The sequence below is a fragment of the Lytechinus pictus genome, chromosome 10 (assembly GCF_037042905.1).
Source record: "Lytechinus pictus isolate F3 Inbred chromosome 10, Lp3.0, whole genome shotgun sequence".
NCBI classification, from domain to species: Eukaryota; Metazoa; Echinodermata; class Echinoidea; order Temnopleuroida; family Toxopneustidae; genus Lytechinus; species Lytechinus pictus.
This window is the reverse complement of record NC_087254.1, coordinates 34,784,645-34,805,923: the sequence shown is the minus strand read 5'-3', so window position 1 is coordinate 34,805,923 and position 21,279 is coordinate 34,784,645. Positions and strand designations below refer to the sequence as shown.

At 36.8% G+C, this 21,279-nt stretch overlaps 1 protein-coding gene across 5 annotated transcripts in view; it reads left to right on the top strand.

Annotated features, from left to right (window-relative positions):
- Positions 1 to 21,279, top strand: part of LOC129269535 (myosin-10-like) — an 80,272-nt gene that overhangs the window by 29,614 nt on the left and 29,379 nt on the right. For all 5 annotated transcript variants that reach the window (XM_064105927.1, XM_064105929.1, XM_064105925.1 and 2 more), the window contains 10 exons: positions 177 to 341; positions 825 to 939; positions 1,940 to 2,124; positions 2,711 to 2,832; positions 4,539 to 4,608; positions 5,183 to 5,343; positions 6,633 to 6,759; positions 7,166 to 7,351; positions 7,706 to 7,854; positions 16,030 to 16,144. In XM_064105927.1, coding sequence (XP_063961997.1) covers positions 177 to 341; positions 825 to 939; positions 1,940 to 2,124; positions 2,711 to 2,832; positions 4,539 to 4,608; positions 5,183 to 5,343; positions 6,633 to 6,759; positions 7,166 to 7,351; positions 7,706 to 7,854; positions 16,030 to 16,144 — 1,395 coding nt within the window. The remainder of the gene's footprint in view (positions 1 to 176; positions 342 to 824; positions 940 to 1,939; positions 2,125 to 2,710; positions 2,833 to 4,538; positions 4,609 to 5,182; positions 5,344 to 6,632; positions 6,760 to 7,165; positions 7,352 to 7,705; positions 7,855 to 16,029; positions 16,145 to 21,279) is intronic.

Here is a 21,279-nt window from a genome sequence, read left to right as displayed (position 1 = left end):
ATAAAGCATATTTTATAATAACATGAATAATCATGCTCATCAAAGTAATTTGGATAAGCACTGTTCTGGTTTATGGCAAATTACCTTCATCTACTCCTGGGCATATTGTTATTACGAAATGGTTTATTGGAATACTAGGCAATGATAATGATATCAAATGAAATTTTTTTTTGTAGCCCATGGGTATCTTGGCTCTTCTCGATGAAGAATGCTGGTTCCCGAAGGCCACTGATAAATCCTACGTAGAGAAGCTGCACAAAGAGATGTCCAAACACCCTAACTACATGAAACCAGACTTCAGAGACAGTGCCGACTTCTGCGTTATACATTATGCTGGCAGGGTGAGTGTGACAAGTTATTTCTATAATAATCATGATTGAGTAGATTTATAGATTGAAGAAATTATTCATCAAAGTATAGAACTCCTGATATGCTTGTTAAATGTATGTGTTTTCAGTTTTGATGTGAAGTTGATCATGGATGACAACTTTCCTGAATTTTGATTGGCTGATAAATACAGTAACAATGGTATCTGTCAGATAAAACATTACTTGTCAGATAAAATGTCTTACAAGTCCAGTCATGAAACACACACCAGAGTATGTGAAACATGTACTAATAACACGTTCCAAGTCCAATTTTGCCCAAGTTGAACTGATATCTGTGGTCATAAGAGATTTGAATCTGTCCTTTGTATGTATATATATCATTATGTAATTATGTGACATTGGAAGCTGATGAGTGGAGGATTTATAAATCCACTGTTTGGTATTAGTTTGAGCCAGCAGGTTTATGTGACATATCTTGGTGATCTCTTTCTCTAGGTGGCCTACTCAGCTACTCAGTGGTTGACTAAGAATATGGACCCCCTCAATGACAATGTCATCGCCCTGATGAAGAACTCTTCAGAGCCTTTCATCGCTTCTCTCTGGAAGGATGGTAAGTCTTTCTTTTGTCTGGTCTGCATGTCGATCCAAGTCCAGTGATTCCCCTGTGAATAATCTCCCAGGGGTTTTTTGACAAAGATTTTAAGTGAAAAAAAGTCGCAATTTGTGAAACAAAGTGAAATTGTGGGAACTTTGTGATTTAAATCCGATTTTGATGAATTTTCAGCAGTATGCTTATTTGACTTCTCTCTTTTATTCAAATCAAGTTTTTGTTGTGGTGGATTGAATGTTAGTAATGAGTCATTGGTTGGGATGTGGTGTGCAGTGTAATCCTGAATGTAAAGGCTATTTTCAGTCCCCCCCCCCAAAAAAAAAAAAAAAAACTTTCTGTCTTTACATTGTATTAGAATTATTATTAATTTACTACTTTGGATTTGTATTGATACCAATTCTGTTTGAATACATTTCATAAAACTAAAAGCTCACAAAGTGACAAATAATTAAGAGCTCTCCTCTAGCAATCCTCCACCTGGGTCATATGCAATTGAAATGTAGCATTTCTTATTCATCTTATGACTAAAAAAAAAGAAAATCTTTCTTACCTCTTGAAACATGATTCATTATAAGTCTCTTTTCTCTTATTGTATCTTTTGCACCTTTTTGAAGTCATTCCCTTCACCTGCACTCTTACATTAAATTACTATTATTAAATATAGTTTGTAATTGTTACCACAGACTGGCACAGAGTCAAGCTAAGCTTATAGTGGCAACCCCTGCAACCTTCTTAAAATCGTTATGTTATAGAAAATACAACCTTATTCATATTTCTATTTGTTAATTATTTTGTTGTGTACTATGTAATTTCTTCTATACATTTTGTATTCGAAAAGTTGCAGAAACAATGAATGGAATGAAAATTATCAAATGTTGGAGCAATTTCTTTAGGTCCACACACCATTTACATCACGGCGACCCACTCTTCCTCTCCTGTGATCAGTAAAGACACTTCTTTTCATTTTTTCAAAACACTTTGATACTTTGTCACCCGGTAGCCAACATCGTTGGCATGAGCAACCTGGAAGGAAGCAACACTCGCTTTGGAGGCTCCCAGACCCGTCGTGGTATGTTCCGTACCGTGGGCCAGCTTTACAAGGAGCAGCTGTCTGATCTGATGACAACCCTTAATTCCACCAACCCTAACTTCGTCCGTTGCATCATCCCCAATCACGAGAAGAAGGTAAGATATGCCAGGGCCCTGTCTTACAATGAGTTATGATTGATCCCATCAATCTCAACAGTATGGAAATCCGTCCATACTATAATTATTTCTACAAGAAATATGCACAACCTCCTTCGTAAACCAAGAGAATCGCACTGAATCTTAAAGGGGGCGATGAATGTATGAATATACATCATATCTAGAAAATATTTTGAACAAATTTGCATTTTAGATGTTGATGCTGCTGGCCATCCATAGTTGTGGTTGATCGGATCAATTATAATTCTTAGTAAGGCGGGGCCCTGGTTGATATTCTCTAAGGATATCTCCTACTTTGTAGGTGTTTTGACATTAAAAGTTAGTGAATAATAAGATTTGGAGGAAGAAAATGATAGGGGTGCATTGTATTAATATGCAAATTTCTTAACAATTATCAAAGAGGAGGTGCTGCTTGTCTTTACAAAGCCCAATATCATATATTCGTCTAATATTCAGTATCGCAATTTCAAATATGGATATTGTGCATTGCCAATAAAGTATCTGATGCCATGAAAATAGTTAGAACATGAATTTTAGGTGAATATTGTCATGTTTGTAATTACAGGCTGGCAAGATTGACTCCCATCTAGTACTGGAACAGCTGAGATGTAATGGTGTACTGGAAGGTATCCGTATCTGTCGTCAGGGCTTCCCAAATCGTATCCTCTTCCAAGAATTCAGATCTCGGTGAGTGGCCTTCACCTCTATTTCAAGCTTCAGGGATGCCGGTCTTCAGGCTTTTTAAGGATGTACAGTTGTGCTCAAAATTTAGTGAACCCCACCACAAAATGCACTCCTTCATACTAAGTGTTGAATGTAGACAACAACACTACAATGTTCGGCAAGCCCAGAGAAACAAACTTCATTGAATGTAATATAATCACCTGACTTCACCATTAAATATTTAAAGGGATCGTTTAACTTTGTGAGCAGCTGATTTAAAAAATTCTCAAACTGAGACAAAACATGTGTATGAGTGCATGTATTTGTCCTCAAAAACCCTGAAACAAACCACAATATAGAATGAAAAACTCTTATTTAGATACAAGTAGCAATTTATTAGCTTGATTATGAGAACCGTCTAGTAGACAGGTTAAGCTTATGACCAGTTTACTCCAATTCAAAAAGTCCGTTGGCTATTTTGACTGCCTTCTGTTGTGTGTATCTCCTATTTACACACACACACTATTAGCTGCACTGAACATTCAGTGTATACCTAGTACACACTGTATGTAGGCCATGCTGTGTTCATCTAGAGTTCGTGTGTTGTGGTGCACAGGTTCACTGTATACACATAGTCATTGAAACCAACTCCCAATTATTTTCAAACTTTGGTTTACATCTTTAAGGTTTTAAAATTGATCCTGTGGATATAATACTTTGAAACTTTTGGGATGGTATTTATACACTATAAGCCTAATGTTAAGCCCATTTTCAAGAACCAAAATGAGAATTTTTTAAATCAGAACAAAGTGAAATGATCACTTTAAAACGTGGCAGAACTTGAACACTTAAATATGTTCATATTATGTTGGGTTCACTAACTTTTGAACACCACTGTATTTAGAAAGCACATATGGGCCTGTAGGATGTTCTGGATTCTTTTTCAGGTGCACGGAGTAAATTTGATTTACAACCCAAACTGGATTTGGGTATTTTAAGACACACATGCCCGATGCAGTTATGTAACCTGATTGTTATTTTTTTAAATAGATAATTATTTATACCATGAAAATTGTTAACTTTTATGACACCAGCATATCACAGAGACTGTTAACAAAAATGATTGGTTAAAGAGAATGGAAAGTAGTGTGAAAGATGGAAGTGATCTGCACATTATAAACCTTTCTTGCTCTACCCTTCTCTCTAACATGATGAGATTGTTCCTCTTGCAGCTTGAGAAAGCTTTAACTGAAATGGGATACTCTCAAGTCAAACTGTAGAGCAGCGCAAATGAAACGTGAAATATTTATATTGTGGATCTCTGATAACTGTGGAGGAAGGGTTCAGAAGAAGATTATTTTTGAAATTTTCATTACCTTTTAAGAGCTTGCATGTTGTTCAACTCCATCATAATTTCTGAAAATGTTCTTTTACTCCACATATTTTCGTGTTTTCCGTGGCATTTGCTCCTATTACACTCGCTCCTACGGAAAAGAAATGCATTCATTAAGCCAAACATGAGCACAAAATTCAAACCTTACCCTAGCCCTTTTTTGTATTTTCAGAGAAAAACAGTGGAAGAGCATATGGAGCAGGAGCAAATGTTGCGTTCCCTTTTCGCGGCTTGTTTTTCAGTGTTAATTAATCAAATTGCCGGAGCTCTTGTGTCATAAATGCCCTTGATTGTTACCATTGAGATTACTTTGAATGCTTTTGTCTTCTTTGTGTAGATATGAGTTGCTGACACCAGACGTCATTCCAAAGGGTTTCATGGATGGAAGGAAGGCTGCCCAAGCCATGGTAAGTTGTTCCCTATGCATTGTGTAAAGACACCCATTAGTAGGCCTATAGGTTATGAGATTATGAATGTTATGAGCCTAGAGTCATAAAGACTTGTTATAATAACATATGCAAAGTTTCTGTAACAAGTTTACTATCAGCCAATCAAATTGAGTAATTTCAGTAGCTTTAAACTGTTATTGCAAGTTTTACGAAACGGGGCCCCAGAAGTTGGAGCTAATCAGATTATGGCATTGTAAAGCACCTTAAGATATTATATCAATGTATATTCTATAGTCAAACCTGTCTTTGTTGGCTACCAAATTGTCGCCCTTTTGAAAGGAATATGTGCCATATAATTTGTCTATAAAAGACACATGTCTACACTGGCCTGTTTTTGCCTTTCCCTTGGGCGTTGTTAATAATCAGGTTTGACTAAATAATTTGGGGTTTATGAGAAACCATCAAGACGATGGTGAATGGAGGAGCCTATTACCATACAAGTAATCAGGGATGAGAGAATGATACATTGAAATGATTCTTCAGGTTTTGTGATTTCATTAGCGATTATCATCATCGCCTTATTTCCTTACAGATCAGTGCTTTGGAGCTGGACCCCAACCTGTTCCGTCTGGGGCAGAGCAAGATCTTCTTCCGTGCCGGTGTGTTGGCCCACCTTGAAGAGGAACGTGATCTGAAATTGACCGACATCATCATCCGCTTCCAAGCTCACTGCCGTGGTGCCATTGCCAGAAAGTAAGATATTTCAATATGATGTTAAACAGATCTGGGCCCTGTCACATAGAGCTCAGCAATCGATCATAGCGTAGAATTTTACGATTGATTGCATTCATTATTGTGTATGATCAATCAAAAAATCAGCCTTGTGATCAATCGCTAAGGTTTATGTAACGTGGACCTAGGGCTGGTTTCATGAAGACTTCCAATTGTTGTAACTTCGCTGGAAACCCTGATCCTGATATGGCTGTCAAGACTGTTACCATGGTATTTATAGAATAACAAGAAAGATACCATAATTGTAAGATCTTTATGAAACGGGTCATATTTATCTTTCATATCTGTAAAAAGTTGAATACTGTGTATGAAGAAATAGGAAATTATATATCCATTATTGACTGCTTTAACAGAGCTGTCAATGATTACACTTTTACCGTAATTATTCCAATTTTTTAAACCAAATTACGGCACTATGCTTTTTTTTCCATGAAATACTTCTTGTTTTGGGTTGTACAAGATTGGCAGCTCTTAAGTGTAATACTACTGAGTGTTCCAGAGCTGCCAAGTAGTACGATTTTTCCGTATTTAGTACATTTTTGCAACCAAAATACGGCAGTACGTTTTTTCTTTAAAAAATACGTTTTTTGTATTAAAAAAAAAAAAAAAAAAAAAAAATCATCTCTATACATGTATGTCTCTATTTCATGAAACGTACACAAATATGGTTATTAGATCAATGTAATTTCAGGTAACTTGTTTTTTTTTTCAATCATTTTGTAAAAACCAGGGTGAGATATACACAAGTTTCAATGTTTTTTTTTTTCCATCTGCAAGAGCAGTGCACATTTTAGCTTGCATGCAGCTTGAGCGCCGTGATGGGCGAGTGCGCCAAGCATTTTATTATGAAATACACTTTTTTGGGGGAAAATACAAAATATTTATCTCACACGGTAAAAATACTGATTTTTTTGTCAAAATACTGATTTTGGGAGATAAGAATACTGAAAATGCAAAATACAACTTGGCAGCTCTGGTGTTCTGGGACCAGTCCACAAATCTTGTTATAAATGGCAAGTTACAACTCTGCAGTCCACCTACTGAAGTAATGTCATTTAATTTGTTGTAGAATGTTATGTATGTTAGTGATGACGAGTTTAAAGAAAGAAGGCCTTGACAAGAAGTCTTACCTGGGCATTATATTCTGAAGGATGCCTTTGTTAATGATCCAATGCCTCCCCGAGAAATGGGGTGATGTTTCTTTGTGGAAGCATTACAAATTGGATCTGTGTATGATTTGCATTCAATAGGAACTACCAGAAACGTATCCAGCAGTTGAGTGCTATCCGCATCATCCAACGTAACTGTCTGGCCTACCTCAAACTCCGTAACTGGCAGTGGTGGCGTCTTTTCACCAAGGTCAAGCCGCTCCTGAACGTAAGTTATTTTCTAACCTACCCTGCACCTTACAACCAATCACCAACCCAAGTTTGAACAAAAATGAATTTCTGCTTTGTAACCTATTCTTCCCACACAGGCACATACCAACTGTCCTGTGCATGGTGGGCCTTGGTTATTCTCTCACTCTGACCCTTGCCAATTTGAGGAATAAAAGCTGATCAAAACAAGACTTTAAATAATTAAATGGGATTATGTCATGAGATCATGTTATTTCGAGGTGAATTGTAAAGATGGGAAGATTCAGCAATGAAAGAATTGTAGTAATATTGCCAATTGAGATCATTCAGTCAATGTGAGCTCAAATGCAAAATTGATCAATCTAGGCTTCTGATAATTCATCGGAATTGTGAATTTATTTTGATCAATCATTTCTTATTTCTAGGTTTCTCGTCAAGAAGAGGAGATGCAGCAGCGAGAGGATGAACTGCGTAAGGTCAGGGACAAGCTGGAGAACACAGAGAAAGACTACACCGACATGGAACGCAAACTCCAGCAGGTACTTGACGAGAAGAGCCTCCTAGCAGAACAGTTGCAGGCCGAGTCAGAACTTAGCCAGGAAGCTGAGGAGGTGAGTTAACGTCAGATGGGCTTTGACTATTATGGGGAGTGATGATGATGATGACGACGACGACAAAGTTAGATATTATGGTGATGATGATGATGATGATGATGATGTTAATGATGACGATGTTGATGATGAAGACAATGTTGAATATTATGGTGATGATGACGATGGTGATAAAATTTCTGACAATTATAATGTTGACGATGATGATGATGGCAGACAATATACATTTTTTTTCTCAATTGTTTAATAGATAAGCGTGAAGCTGGCTACCAAGAAGCATCAGCTTGAGGAAATTGTCAGTACATGTATTGATGATGTTGATGTTAAACAATGTTCTGTCCATATTTTTTGTAGATGAGGGTTAAGTTGGCTGCCAAGAAACAGGAGCTTGAAGAGATACTTCATGACCTTGAGGCTCGTATCGAGGAGGAAGAAGAGAAGAATCTAGGTCTCGGTGCAGAGCAGAAGAGACTTCAACAGAATATCAATGACCTTGAAGAACAGTAAGTAATCACTAGAATTTCATAATTCTATTCAATGGTAATAGAATAATGTTTAATTGCAAATCAACTGTAATGGGGTGTTGGGAGAGAGTTGCGTTCTGTTGCAGATCAAACGTAAAGACCAAGTGTAATGGGGCGTTGCAAGAAAGTTACGTTCAGATCAAGTATAATGGATGGTTGCATGGAAATTCTCTTCAATTGCAAATGTAAGCATTGCAAGAAATTTTAGTTACACTTGAATGGAAATCAAATTTGCATTCAATAAAAAGGACCTGAAGTTTGTTTTTCTTGTGCTTGATTTAGAATTGAAGGTTAAGTTTCTTGCAATGCCCTTTTAAAGCACGTAGTGGCTCTGGTTAGGGCCTATTTTATAAAAATACCCTGATAAGTTGTGAAATAGCAAGGTTGTAAATTACCTTTGAGTCTAACAAGATTGGTAATGTAGGATAATAATACCCCCTCAAATAGCTCCAGTACTGAAGATTTTAATTAATTCACTGCCTTATTCACTAAGTTATTCCGTTTTATAATCATGCATAGGAAAGTGTCCCCCCAAAAAAAATGAATAATAATAAAATGTGATGAAATGGAAAGTAAAAGAAAAAAATCATTGATTGGATATTCATCATGGATATTGATTGAGGAAGATGGCACCAAGCATCCCATAGGAGATAGATCTAAAATTGCTTTGTCTGATATTAAACCTAGATTTGTCTTCATTATACCTTTTTGTATACTTTTTTTTAAAATGTGAATGTATCTGAATCTCATTGAGGAGGACTAATCTCGATAGGCCTATGGTCTTTGTTGGTCCCCACCTCCAATAATTGCTATAGGGCGATTCCACACTAGAACTTCAAAAATATCATAAATTTCAACATGCTTTCAATAAGTCATAAGTAGTGTAATATTTTACTATGATACCTAAATTTTATGAAAATTATGAGTTTTAACCAAAAGTGAAGTCAGATATAGTTTTTTTTGGGGGGGAACAATGGAATTTCAAATTTTCAATAATTTTGCTAATTAAATAGTCAAGTACAAACACTGCCTGAAACAATTATTGGCAAAGCACGAGAAGATTGAAAATATTGCAGGTCAATGGAATAATGTATCATTGATGGTTCCAAATAATATCTACAACATTTTCATGATCCATAATAGGGGCAGCCCTGATTTTTCCTAACCTATTTTTGGCAATGTCCCGTACGACACATGAAAATGCGAAAGTTTTTCCTACAATTTTATTTTTGATGATGCAATTTCACAATATCAGTTTCTCTTTCTTTGACCCATGGGTGATCAATTTATCCCATAAGGATCTAATTACTGCCCTTCATTTTTCAATAATTGTCCTATTAAAAGTTGTCCCGTACGACACACACTGTGTCGTACGGGACATGTCCTGTACGACACACAATATATAATGCATTTAATTGCAGGATTTGGATTCAGAAACTATAAATAGTAGGCCTATTTTAATTTAAGTAATTGATTTGACATAAAGTGAACTGAAAAAGCACTTTTTTATCTCCATAGAACATGAAATAGGTGATGCTAACCATTTTAATTGATTTCATGTAGGCGTATTCTTTTTTGAATCCCTTCAGCTAAACTGGTGATTTTCACTGGTCAGAGCAGGTTAATTTCTTTGTCATTGAGCATGAAAAGAAAACCTTTATAATTGATTCACCCTAGCCTGGAAGATGACTTCTTCTTGCATGCTAATGTGGAATTATTATAAGATGTAAAAAAAATTTACATATCAATCATCTATTTGGACTTCCCTTGATGATCATTAATTTTTTTTATATACAGTATTGAAACTCCTTACTTTTTTCAAGTTGTAAAAAAAAAATCTGGAAAATAAGACAAACCATATGGTTTCATGAAATGCAGATAGGTTTGAAAAAGTAGAACCGCATTTCTTTAGAAAAAAATATTTTGTGGAATTACAAGTGACAGTTGTGACATATATCATGTATATATACATTTTATATGAAAAATTATTACATTTTAGCCCCATAATTTACACAAACAGTTTCATTCATTCATTGTTTAAATAGTGTATTGGAAATCATCAATTAATTCCCTAAAATATAACTTCACACAAAACCTCAAGTTTTTCATGCTGTGAATGAACCCTCGTACATTTCCCATCATGAAAAAAAATGATAACATTTTGCTCCCAATTGTGTATATTGAGGTTACTTAATTATATTGTCCTGAATGACTACTTATTAAAAGACTTTTCATTAAAAAGGAAGAATTTAGGGGCAATGCTCCCCTTCTGATAGATAAAAAGTTCATTGTTTTATTCAGGCTGCCCAGTACAACACGCAAGTGCCTGTACAACACACAAGTGTCCCGTACGACACACAAGTGTCCCGTACGACACAGAAGTGTCCTGTACGACACACAAGTGTCCCGTACGACACATTATTTTGTTTATGATATATTAACATAAATATTCAGCCAATAGCGGTTTCTAACATAATGAATGTCTTTAGTTTGATAGGATTATCATTATCATCAGCCAAATAAAGTGATTGAAGAAGTCACAGAGACATAAAGTAAGAAAGTTTGGCTTCAATTTAGAGATGTCCCGTACGACACATTTTGAGTGTCCCGTACGCCACAATGTTCTTGAAAATTGTCATTTGCTTTATTTATTCATCAATGTTTATTTTGCTCTCTTTCATAGATGTGTTTGTTCTTGGGTAATTGAATATCAATTTGAGTTCAGTTTCTACATGTATGAAAATTATCAGTCCAACTCACAGACTTTAGAGTACAAACTTGAGGTTTCTAAAAAAGCCACTTTTTCTGCATCCATACGACACATTACTATTTTAAATCTGTATTATACAGGATGTGAATTCAAGTCATTTTAAGTCTTGGTTTTTCTAACACTCTGGTAGTACTTGATGATCACCTTTAGTTACTGGAATTTTTTTTTTCTTGTAAAAAAACTGTCAAATGTTCTCTAAATGTCCCGTACGACACGTATGGAATCACCCTATAGCTTATCATTACACTTTTATTCGCTTTCTTATTATATCTTTTTTTTTCATATAACTTGTTGCCTCTATGTAATGTTGCATTTCAAATATATTGCTATTACTATGTTATCATACCTGCCAACAGTTCCTATCAAATTTGAATATTCCTATGTTTAGGGGAAAAATTCAATTTTGTCTCACCTGCATAGCAGAGTGAGACTATAGGCGCCGCTTTTCCGACGGCGACGGCGGCGGCGGCGGCGGCGGCGGCGGCGGCGACGGCGGCGTCAACACCAAATCTTAACCTGAGGTTAAGTTTTTGAAATGACAGCATAACTTAGAAAGTATATGGACCTAGTTCATGAAACTTGGCCATAAGGTTAATCAAGTATTACTGAACATCCTGCCTGAGTTTCATGTCACATGACCAAGGTCAAAGGTCATTTAGGGTCAATGAACTTAGACCATGTTTGGGGAATCAACATCAAAATCTTAACCTAAGGTTAAGTTTTTGAAATGTCATCATAACTTAGAAAATATATGGACCTAGTTCATGAAACTTATACATAAGGTTAATCAAGTATCACTAAACATCCTGCATGAGTTTCACGTCACATGACCAAGGTCAAAGGTCATTTAGGGTCAATGAACTTTGGCCGAATCGGGGGTATCTGTTGAATTACCATCATAACTTTGAAAGTTTATGGATCTGATTCATGAAACTTGGACATAATAGTAATCAAGTATTACTGAACATCCTGTGCAAGTTTCAGGTCACATGATCAAGGTCAAATGTCATTTAGGGTCAATGAACTTTGGCCAAATTGGGGTATTTGTTGAATTACAGCCATAAATTTGAAAGTGTGTTGGTCTAGTTCATAAAACTTGGACATAATAGTAATCAAGTATCACTGAACATCCTGTGCGAGTTTCAGGTCACATGATCAAGGTCAAAGGTCATGTAAGGTCAAAGAACTTTGGCCACGTTGGGGGTATTTGTTGAATTGCCATCATATCTCTATAAGTGTATTGGTCTAGTTCATAAAACGTGGAAATAAGAGTATCACTGAACATCTTGTGCGAGTTATAGTAGTTTTCAAAATCAGCACTGCTGCTATATTGAATCGCGTGATGCAGGTGAGACGGCCAGAGGCATTCCACTTGTTTTATATGTTTTTTTCTATTTCTATGAAAAGTTTTTTCCATACATTTGAATAGAAAATGTAAGAATGTTCCCTTTTCTGTAAGTTTGTTAGGATTTTATTATTATTATGTATTGGCTGGCAAGATTGGCAGGTATTTGTTATGTTTTATTTCTGAATGTAAATAAAAGGTCATATGAGCCAATCAATCATTTGATCAATTAACTTATAAAATTTGGCCTTGTTCAGCTCCAAAGGTATATTTGGTAAAGTTCAAAGAATAATATTGGACTATTGTCTGACCATTACTGAGATCCCTCATCTACAATGACCATTAGATGCATTTTTTCATGAATTAAATGGAATCATTGTGGAAATCTCAATATGGATGCTAGATTTAGCTTCATCTTCTGTTGATATTATTACATCCCCTTTTCCATGTTGTCCAAATACTAACTTCATGGAATATAGTTCATCAGATTTGAAAAGCTAACAATTGTATCCTATTTACTAAAAGTAACCTTTATCTCCTCATTTTGGCTGTAACATGAGACGTTATGTTAAGATTTGTCAAAGGCATCATTGCATTAGCCTTTAGTGTATCAATTTTTGTTAATCAGTATTTTTGAAGAGTGCCCTCTTGTGTTGAGAAGAGTAAATTCAGTCCCAATATGTAGATAACCAAATAGCCATTTATAGATATTATTTGCAAATACTGTAAAGAAATTGATATTGATGTACATGGTTTGGAATACACTAATTATTAGGTGTTATAAAGAGGATATTCACCTTGATAAAACAGGGAGGGGGGGGGGCTAGGCTGATTCAGTCAGGCCGTGCCTTGACTTCTTTTAAGTATTCAAATATGAGTTCAAATTTGCGACCATCCCGGGCAGGCGGTTCCGAAATTAAGTAACATTTCCTAAGTGCATGTCAGACCCAAAATAGATAAAAAACATGAATACATTGTGTTCTTAGCCAAAATCCATAAATTTATGATTATTTCTACTTGTACTGATTAAACTCAATTAATTTCATCTTAAATAGGTTCATTATTGCGGACTGAAATAATCGCTAGAGGGTATTCATTTGTCTCGCAATCTACTATGGTCAACAAGGAAATTCGTGATCACTCTCGCAAAAAGTGTTCACTAGCTTTCTAGGAAATTCGTGATCACTCTCGCAAAAAGTGTTCACTAGCTTTCTAGGAAATTCGTGATCACTCTCGCAAAAAGTGTTCACTAGCTTACAAGTTCACAAGAAGGGTCTTGTTAAATGCCTGTTCGACAGAGCAGCACGTATTATACTGTAACTCACCCACCTGAACTCCCGATAGAAAGAGCACACATATGTGGCGCCTTATACAGCAACGGCTACCCACGCCGTTTTATCGAGAACACTTTCAAGAAGAAACATCCGCCAAGGGATCAGAAGGTTTTCAAGACTTGCACATTCTTGCCATACATAGATGGTCTTTCACCACAACTCAAACGCCGATTAGAAGGTCACGGTATCTGAACGGTTTTCCGCTCGGACACCACCCTACACAAACACCTTGTACACCCCAAAGACCCCATCCCTGATCACAGACGTGATGGCATAGTATACAACATTCTTTGCCAGGGATGTGACGGGTCTTACATCGGTGAAACAGCCCGACCGATAGTTGAACACATTTCTGAACACAAGCACGATGTTCGCTTTATACAGCGAACCGACACATCCGCGGTGGCAGAACATGCTTGGGAGAAGCAACACCACCCAGATAGGGAGGGTGTACATTGCGTTGCCAAATAGAGACATTGGTATACACGCAGGATTAAGGAGGCTATTAGTATACGTCTTTGTCCTAACAACTTCAACAGAGACAGCGGGATCGACATCCCCAATTTCTGGATGCGAACCATCCGACAGCACAATACCCCCTTACCTGGCAGTGCACGCCGACCCGATCGTTCCTGGCCCCGAGCGAGGGACCGCTCAGCTAGTCAACCCCACCCACCTATTTGCATATTGCCGACTCGCGGCGTATTTGCATATACCTCAGGCTTATTTTCATTAGGATCACCGGCCGCACCGTACATCGACGCACTGATTGGTGAAACGCCCGACCAATCACACAACGGATCAGTGCCCACCTATTGTTCCCGCGTTTATGCGTATGGTCCTGGGGATTGTTATAAATAGACTACGTTATCAGATAATTTTTGTCACTTGATAAAGAGTTGCAGCGGCACTCGAAAGCTTGTGAACTTGTAAGCTAGTGAACACTTTTTGCGAGAGTGATCACAAATTTCCTAGAAAGCTACTGAACACTTTGCGAGAGTGATCACGAATTTCCTTGTTGACCATAATAGATTGCGAGACAAATGAATACCCTCTAGCGATAATTTAATCTTGTTTATAGTCAGAATAAAGTCGCCAAAGATTTCCATTTAAAAAAAAGTTGAAAAACAAAGAAATACATAAGAATTTTAAAAGACAGCAGAGCTTCCAAGTCTCCCGGATCCTGCGGGAGAATACTGGATTGCGATCCAATCTCCCGTTCTCCCGACCCCATGCCAAAATCTCCCGGATAATCAGGATTTTTGGCTGTTAAATTGTAAAATTCATACAAACGACTGTTTTACGAGTCTAGCATGTTCAACTCCCTAACACCCACGTGGAACCTCATTATCACATTTTAATTTTACCCAGTAACTTTTACCAGTTTTTGTATAATCGTACGTTGATTTCCAATGTAAATGAAGATAATTTTACTGAACGACTGGTGAATTAGTCTAACAAGCCATTTTATTTCCGGGTTCTGCAATGTGTGTGATAGAAACACTTCAGCGGCACTCCATGCACATGCCCCCCGATGCGCCCCGGCGCTGCCCTGCCTGGTCTCCGGCCGGCCGCGCTGCGCCAGCCAGGGGGCTACGAGAAGGAAGTCCACGAGCACTGCGAGGCATTTTTTGTAAGCTTGTGTGCGCTTTATTCGAGCTGAAACTGGATCAACGATAGGATTAACAAGTGGATTACTATTACACCGCGACTTTCAGGAATAATTTTATTGACAATCCTGAAGAACAGTTCTTAAGCAAAGTGGAGATTTTTTCGCCTATGGTACTTTCACTTGGGTTGATCGGATTCGAACATTTTCTCTTTCGTGAGTGAGCTAGCCTGGCCTGGCGCTGGCTGGCTGAGCTGTGCGAAGCACGCCCCGTCCCGATTTATCCACACTACAATTGCAAAATATTTTTTCGAAGTATAAAAATAATTTTCAAGCGGAATGGGACTGTGTGACAATTTTCACAGGAAACCCTCAGAGACTTTAAACAGGCCACATATAATTTAAGTCTTTACAGGGCCAGGCAAGCTCATTTACCATGTTTACCACTACTGCAGCCCCTTCCCCCTCTGGATAAAGGTATTTTCATGTTGAATGCATTCTTTTATGAATTATTAAAAAAAAATACTGTATTGCCTGAAGTATATATTTAGTCGGTGACAATTCATGAAATCTCTCTAATGTGCAGTTATCTATCTGCAAAAAGTTTTGATGGTTTAGACAGCTGTCAGTTACTATCAAATGTTGTTTCTTAATGTGTTTTGCTACCCAAAACTCCCATCCATGGGACAACGTTCCGCCGCTCCCTCACAAAATTATACCTCCGCGAAATCTACTGGTTTCTGTCTTCCCAATGTTGGCAGCTCTGAGACAGTAAAATATATAAGAAAATTTTGAAAACAATAAAATGCATTAACAAAACGCGATATTGAATTTTTTATAGGGTACATTTAATCAGAATCCTACGAAGTGTCTGTGAATAAAAAATAAGGATTTTGGGGTCCTTATTTAGCCAATTAATTACACAGCAAATTTACGTATAGCATGGTCTGCCCATTGTGATGATGCGCTATGTACTGCATGCAACTGGAATAAAGTTTTCACACTTCAATGTTTGTAAAACAGACCTGAAGTATGGTTGTTTGGTTATCTTGTATGTTTATGAAATAAAATATGTTGTAATTTTCTTGTGATTCAGGCTTGAAGAGGAAGAAGCTTCCAGACAGAAGATACAACTAGAAAAGGTCCAAGCTGATGCTAGAATCAAGAAAGTGGAGGAAGATTTAGCCATTATAGATGATTCTCATGCTAAGGTAGGACTAATCATTGGCAGAAGGACAATTTCATTAAAAAAATCAACCCCTATTTGTGAAAATTGTTACTTCACTTTATGAACTGCTCAAGACACGATGATTTGAGAACTTAACCACTTTTCACATGAACTAGAAAACATGGATGAAGGATTTTCCAAATATAGCAGGTTGGATGTAGATGTACATACTTTATGAAATTGTCCACAGGTAGAAGGAATGGCAGAAAAAGGAAGAGAAAAGAGGAAGAGGGAGAGAAAAGGAGAAAGGGAAGGGGGGGGGGTGAAAGAGGGATAAGGTACCGTAAAACAGATCAAAGGAAGCTGAAAATGAGAATTTAAAGATAATTTGATATCATGATTAGATTTTTGTTTGTTGAATGCCAAGTTCAAGTTACATATAAGACCTTGAACTTGCGTCCAATGTTTAATATTTTCATGTTTAATTCTATTTGTTGAAATTTTCCTTCGATATGTGAAAACCTCTCAGTGAAAACATCCAAGTATCTTGGTAAAATCACAGAAGTTAATGTCAAACATTTTTTAATTTGTATATTGATATATTCTTGTTTATTTGCTAAAGTTTGAATTTGAATTTGAATCAGTGATGAAATAATACAGTATATGATATTGTTTTAAAAAGTACAAACTTGAAGAATTATTTACATGTAAACATGTGTAACAAGTTCAATATAGCCATGGATGTAGTTCACATGGAGCTTATTATGAAATAATGACGGAAAACACTTATTGTTGTAAAAACATCTAATGTGCATTATAAATCAAAGTTTACAAAGTGTATATGTTTGCAAGTATTTGAAGTCTAAGTTTGTCAGTTTCTGATAAAATAACTGTGGTTAGTATGATTTATTACAGAGATATCGCCATTAATCCATATACTGTATGAATTTGATAATAACCCATGTATCAAATATACATAGGGAATCAAACTATTGTCAGTTCTGTTTCATAAAACTTGATATCCTGCAACAAAAACTACCGAAATAGTTAATAGCCACAGGAATAGCGTCATTTGATTGGCTGAAGGTGAATTTGCCATAGAAATTTGGTATTTGTTAGGATAACAAGTCATTTTGGGGCCTGTGTCATAAAACATGATATGATAACAGTTTAAAAAGCTACTGAAATCCTTCAATCTGATTGGCTAATAGTAAATTTCTCATAGAAATTGTGCATTATGAAACGTGTCTGAAGAGCTAGTTATTAATAGGCTGATAATCAGTGGCGTACCTAGGATTTTCCACAGGGGGGGGGCAAAACCGTCCGGCAAAAAATTTGACAAGCAAAAAAAAAAAAAAAAAGGTTTTCGATCACAAATAAAGGATTTCGTACCAGAAAAAAAATTGACAAGCAAAAAAAAAAAAAGGTCTTCGATCACAAGTTAAGGATTTCGTACCAGAAAAAAATTGACAAGCAAAAAAAAAAAAAAAAAAAAGTCTTCAAGCTCGTCAGGGGGGCATTAAAGGTCTTAAAGCTCATCAGGGGGGGGGGGGCAAAAAAGGTTTTTCAAGCCCGTCAGGGGGGGGGGGGGCAAAGATATGTTTTTGCATGGTTTGTGACTCGTCAGGGGGGGGGGGGGCAGAGTGCCCCCCCCGTAGGTACGCTAGTGCTGATAATACTGCCATCTCTGTAGAATCAATTAGTAAGGTGTCTTCAAGTGTGATGAGAAACGCCTAAGTAAGACCCAATGTTTTGCTTGCCAATAGGAGGGTAGATACCAGGCCAAGAAACAGCTGTCATATCTATGCTCTCTCGGCCATTCGGCTGTTATTGAAGCGAGGGTGAATTGTAATTTTGAGAGAATATCCACCAAGGGGATGATATATGTGTGTCTGTAGATGTCCAAAGAAGAACTCCGGTAGAGAATGAAAATGAGGCGGAAAACGATTTGAGAGACATTTCATATCCTGCCAAATAGCAAGCATATTGACTTTGCTGTGATGTTCATGTATCGTGTTCACACTCTACCAATAGACGAAGAGCAGTTTTTCATTTTTTGTATTTGTATAAACGATATACACTAATGGGGAGTTGCAAGAAACTTACAATCGATGGAAGTCAACTTTGTATCCAAAAATCAGTCACATCTCTGGCAATTACTTGCAAATTTGAACTTGATTGCTTGCCTGATTCTTACAACGATGCAGTAAAAATCAATATGCTCTTTAGTTGAATAGATATTTCAAATCTGAAATTTACATCAGAAATTTACAACTGATTGCAAATATTTCCTTGCAACACCTTCAAAGATGGAGTTCTAAAAATGGTACTTCCAACAAAATGGAAACCTATTTCTGACAGTGGCTGTTCGGCATTGGCTTTTGTGGGATATGGGTAGTTCTTATCCATGGCCATTGGAAAATAATACCTCAAAAAGACCCAATTTGTAAATGGGACTACGTAGCTTTTGCATCATCAGTGATGTGCTGTGGGTCCGTTCACACAAAGGAGAGAGTCAGACGTTTTGTTTTCAATTTTGTATCTGTGTCAGAAAGCTTTGCACTTTCCAAAAATGAGATTCCGATGACAGCCTTGGAATATCGGGACATGGATAGGTGGTAGCTACCATACGATACCCACAGTGTAACTAGCAATCATCATGCCAGAAGGATGTCAAGTTTTACATCTGTCCTACTAATTACTCAATTTTTTCAAAGGATACATCTTCATTTATCTCCACTCTGAGTTATTACTGTTTACCTCGGGAGTGTGATATCAGAATTGGAAGTAATCAGCCAATTTGTTGTAGTTCGGTAGGAAGCAATATTGGCAGTGATTTGATTGAGGAATTAATGTGTCTATGACCCTGGTGTTTTTACTCTGACTTCGGAAGTGACTAAAGAGGAAGGAAGAATGTCAGAAGTTATGTTTGGCGACTTTTTAGCTTAACAAATGTACAATTGTGTATTTTAGTAACTGAGGATAAAGCCGAGCTTTAATATTTCACTTTTAATGATATGGGTGAAAGCAGAGGATGGAAAGAATGATTTGTTACAATAAACAATCATAATACAAAGTGGATGATGACACCCCAAAGTGAAGGATTTTAATACCAACTTGGCTTCAGAATCGCGATGACATCATGCCTTTATGATAAAAATCAGGAGGCAGAAAGGTTGACTTTGAATCTAGAAGGAAGGAAATGAATTCCTCCCGTAGAATATCTGTAAAGCTTTCAGAGTGATTGTGGGCAAGGACAACATTGTTATTGAAATGGAATCAGTAAGTGGCAATGGAGTGGTGGATTCTCTCCTTACCTGTTTCGTTATTGGAGCGAGTGTTTTGGGATGTACTCCTGGCAGCCATCGCATTGCTTGTGCTCTTCCCCCAAAGAGTTGAGTAAAATAGAAGTGTAAAAAGTATTTATTCAATGAGATATTTTGTTATGATGAATGATTGAAGTGGAAAGGAGAGAAAGTATTAATGGAGGAGAGATGAAGGCACAAAGTAAATAACTGAAATAAGAGCTAAGGGATGGGGGAGGAGGGAGAGGAGGTGGAGGAGAAATAAGAAGTTCAAGAAGGAAAAGAAGATGAAGGGAAAGAAGGAGGTAGAGGATGGAGAGGGAGGGGGAGGAGGAGACAGAGAAGGAGGAGGAGGAGAAGAAAAAGAAGAAGTGGAAGAAGGAGGAGAATAATGAGAAGGAATGGAAAGATAATGAGGGAGAATGAAGGTGTTTTTTTTTCTTTTCTAATATAATTTGTTTCTTTGTTTTGGTATCAGTGAACGTCATCACAAAATGATGATGGTAATAAAAAGAATTATGGTTGTAATAATGATTATAAAACATAATAATTTGTGACCTTTCTTCTTTTGATATATGTAAAGGCATGTAGATTTTATCACATAACGTTACCAATAAAATTGATGAAAATTCATTTTCATCTGTTTGTATTCAGGGTAATTAATTGAATTTCCTCCACTTTACAAATCGGTTTGAAAATATAACCAATAAATCATTCATTAAATAATGATAAAATTGTTCCTAAATGGTATTCAACTGAGATTGAGAGATACATGTATGGCCTTCACCTGCTTTTAGCGTTCATCTTCATCCTCCTGCATTCTATTTATATATGTATACATCTATGGATGTTAGTTTCTGGTCTAATGGGCCTAATATATCAATTTTCCACTGCTGAGGATAACAAGGATATGCAATATTGGTATAGATAACTACCCAAAATTAATTAGATTAGAGCCATGTATTACAGCTGCGTGTTTATGGCTGATTTGTGTGTACAGTTAGAGGAACGACATCATCGTTTCTAAAATAAAAAATTCTTCAGAGTGCAATGTCACAAGCAGAGAATGTATATAAAATTACATTTCATTTTCTTTTTGAGTACATATCTTCTCTATTTTCAAAACAGGGTGGTTTAGAGTTCACTGAGTGTTGTACTGTTTATATTCAGAGGAAATGTAATCCACATTGATGAAGAACTAGATGTTAGTGCATGATCTGTCAAATCGAATCAGAGACAACTACGCCTCAAGCAGAATCATATATATATTCCTGAAAAATGACAGTTTAGAAATGGCAGATGCTTTCACCGTGGAGCCAGACTTCAAAGTGCAGTTGAATCTTCGGACAGTGGCTTACTTCATTTGGCTCAATTCTGCATATATTCATCACGTTGATGTACTGCTCCCGTGCAGTAATTGCAGGGACTCCTGTTTTTCAATTAAGGTTCAATTTGAGGTACTATCCTCGGTCAGTCCAGAGTGAGATTGGCCATGGTTTGGGTTGGTTTGTTGGGAAAGAGAGACTGGAGGGTTTCATATCTTTGAGCTAAATCCTGTGGTGAGGTATGGTGGATGGGGTTGTGTCTCTCCACCGCTCGTAAGAAGGATAGAAGGAAAGATAAAAGGAAGGATCGGAGGAAGGATAGGAAGAAGATGAAGGATATTCCGGCAGAAGATCAGGAGGTATATTTTCCTCTGTGTGTGTGTCTTTATTTTTTTTATTTTTTTAACTTCGTAATGATTTATCTTACATTCTATAATAGGTTCATACACCTGTATGATATGTTTTAAATTGATCAATATTTGTTTGTTTTTTGCAGATGGGTTGAAAGAATATGATTATTATTTAATATTTTGTGAAATCTTACATGT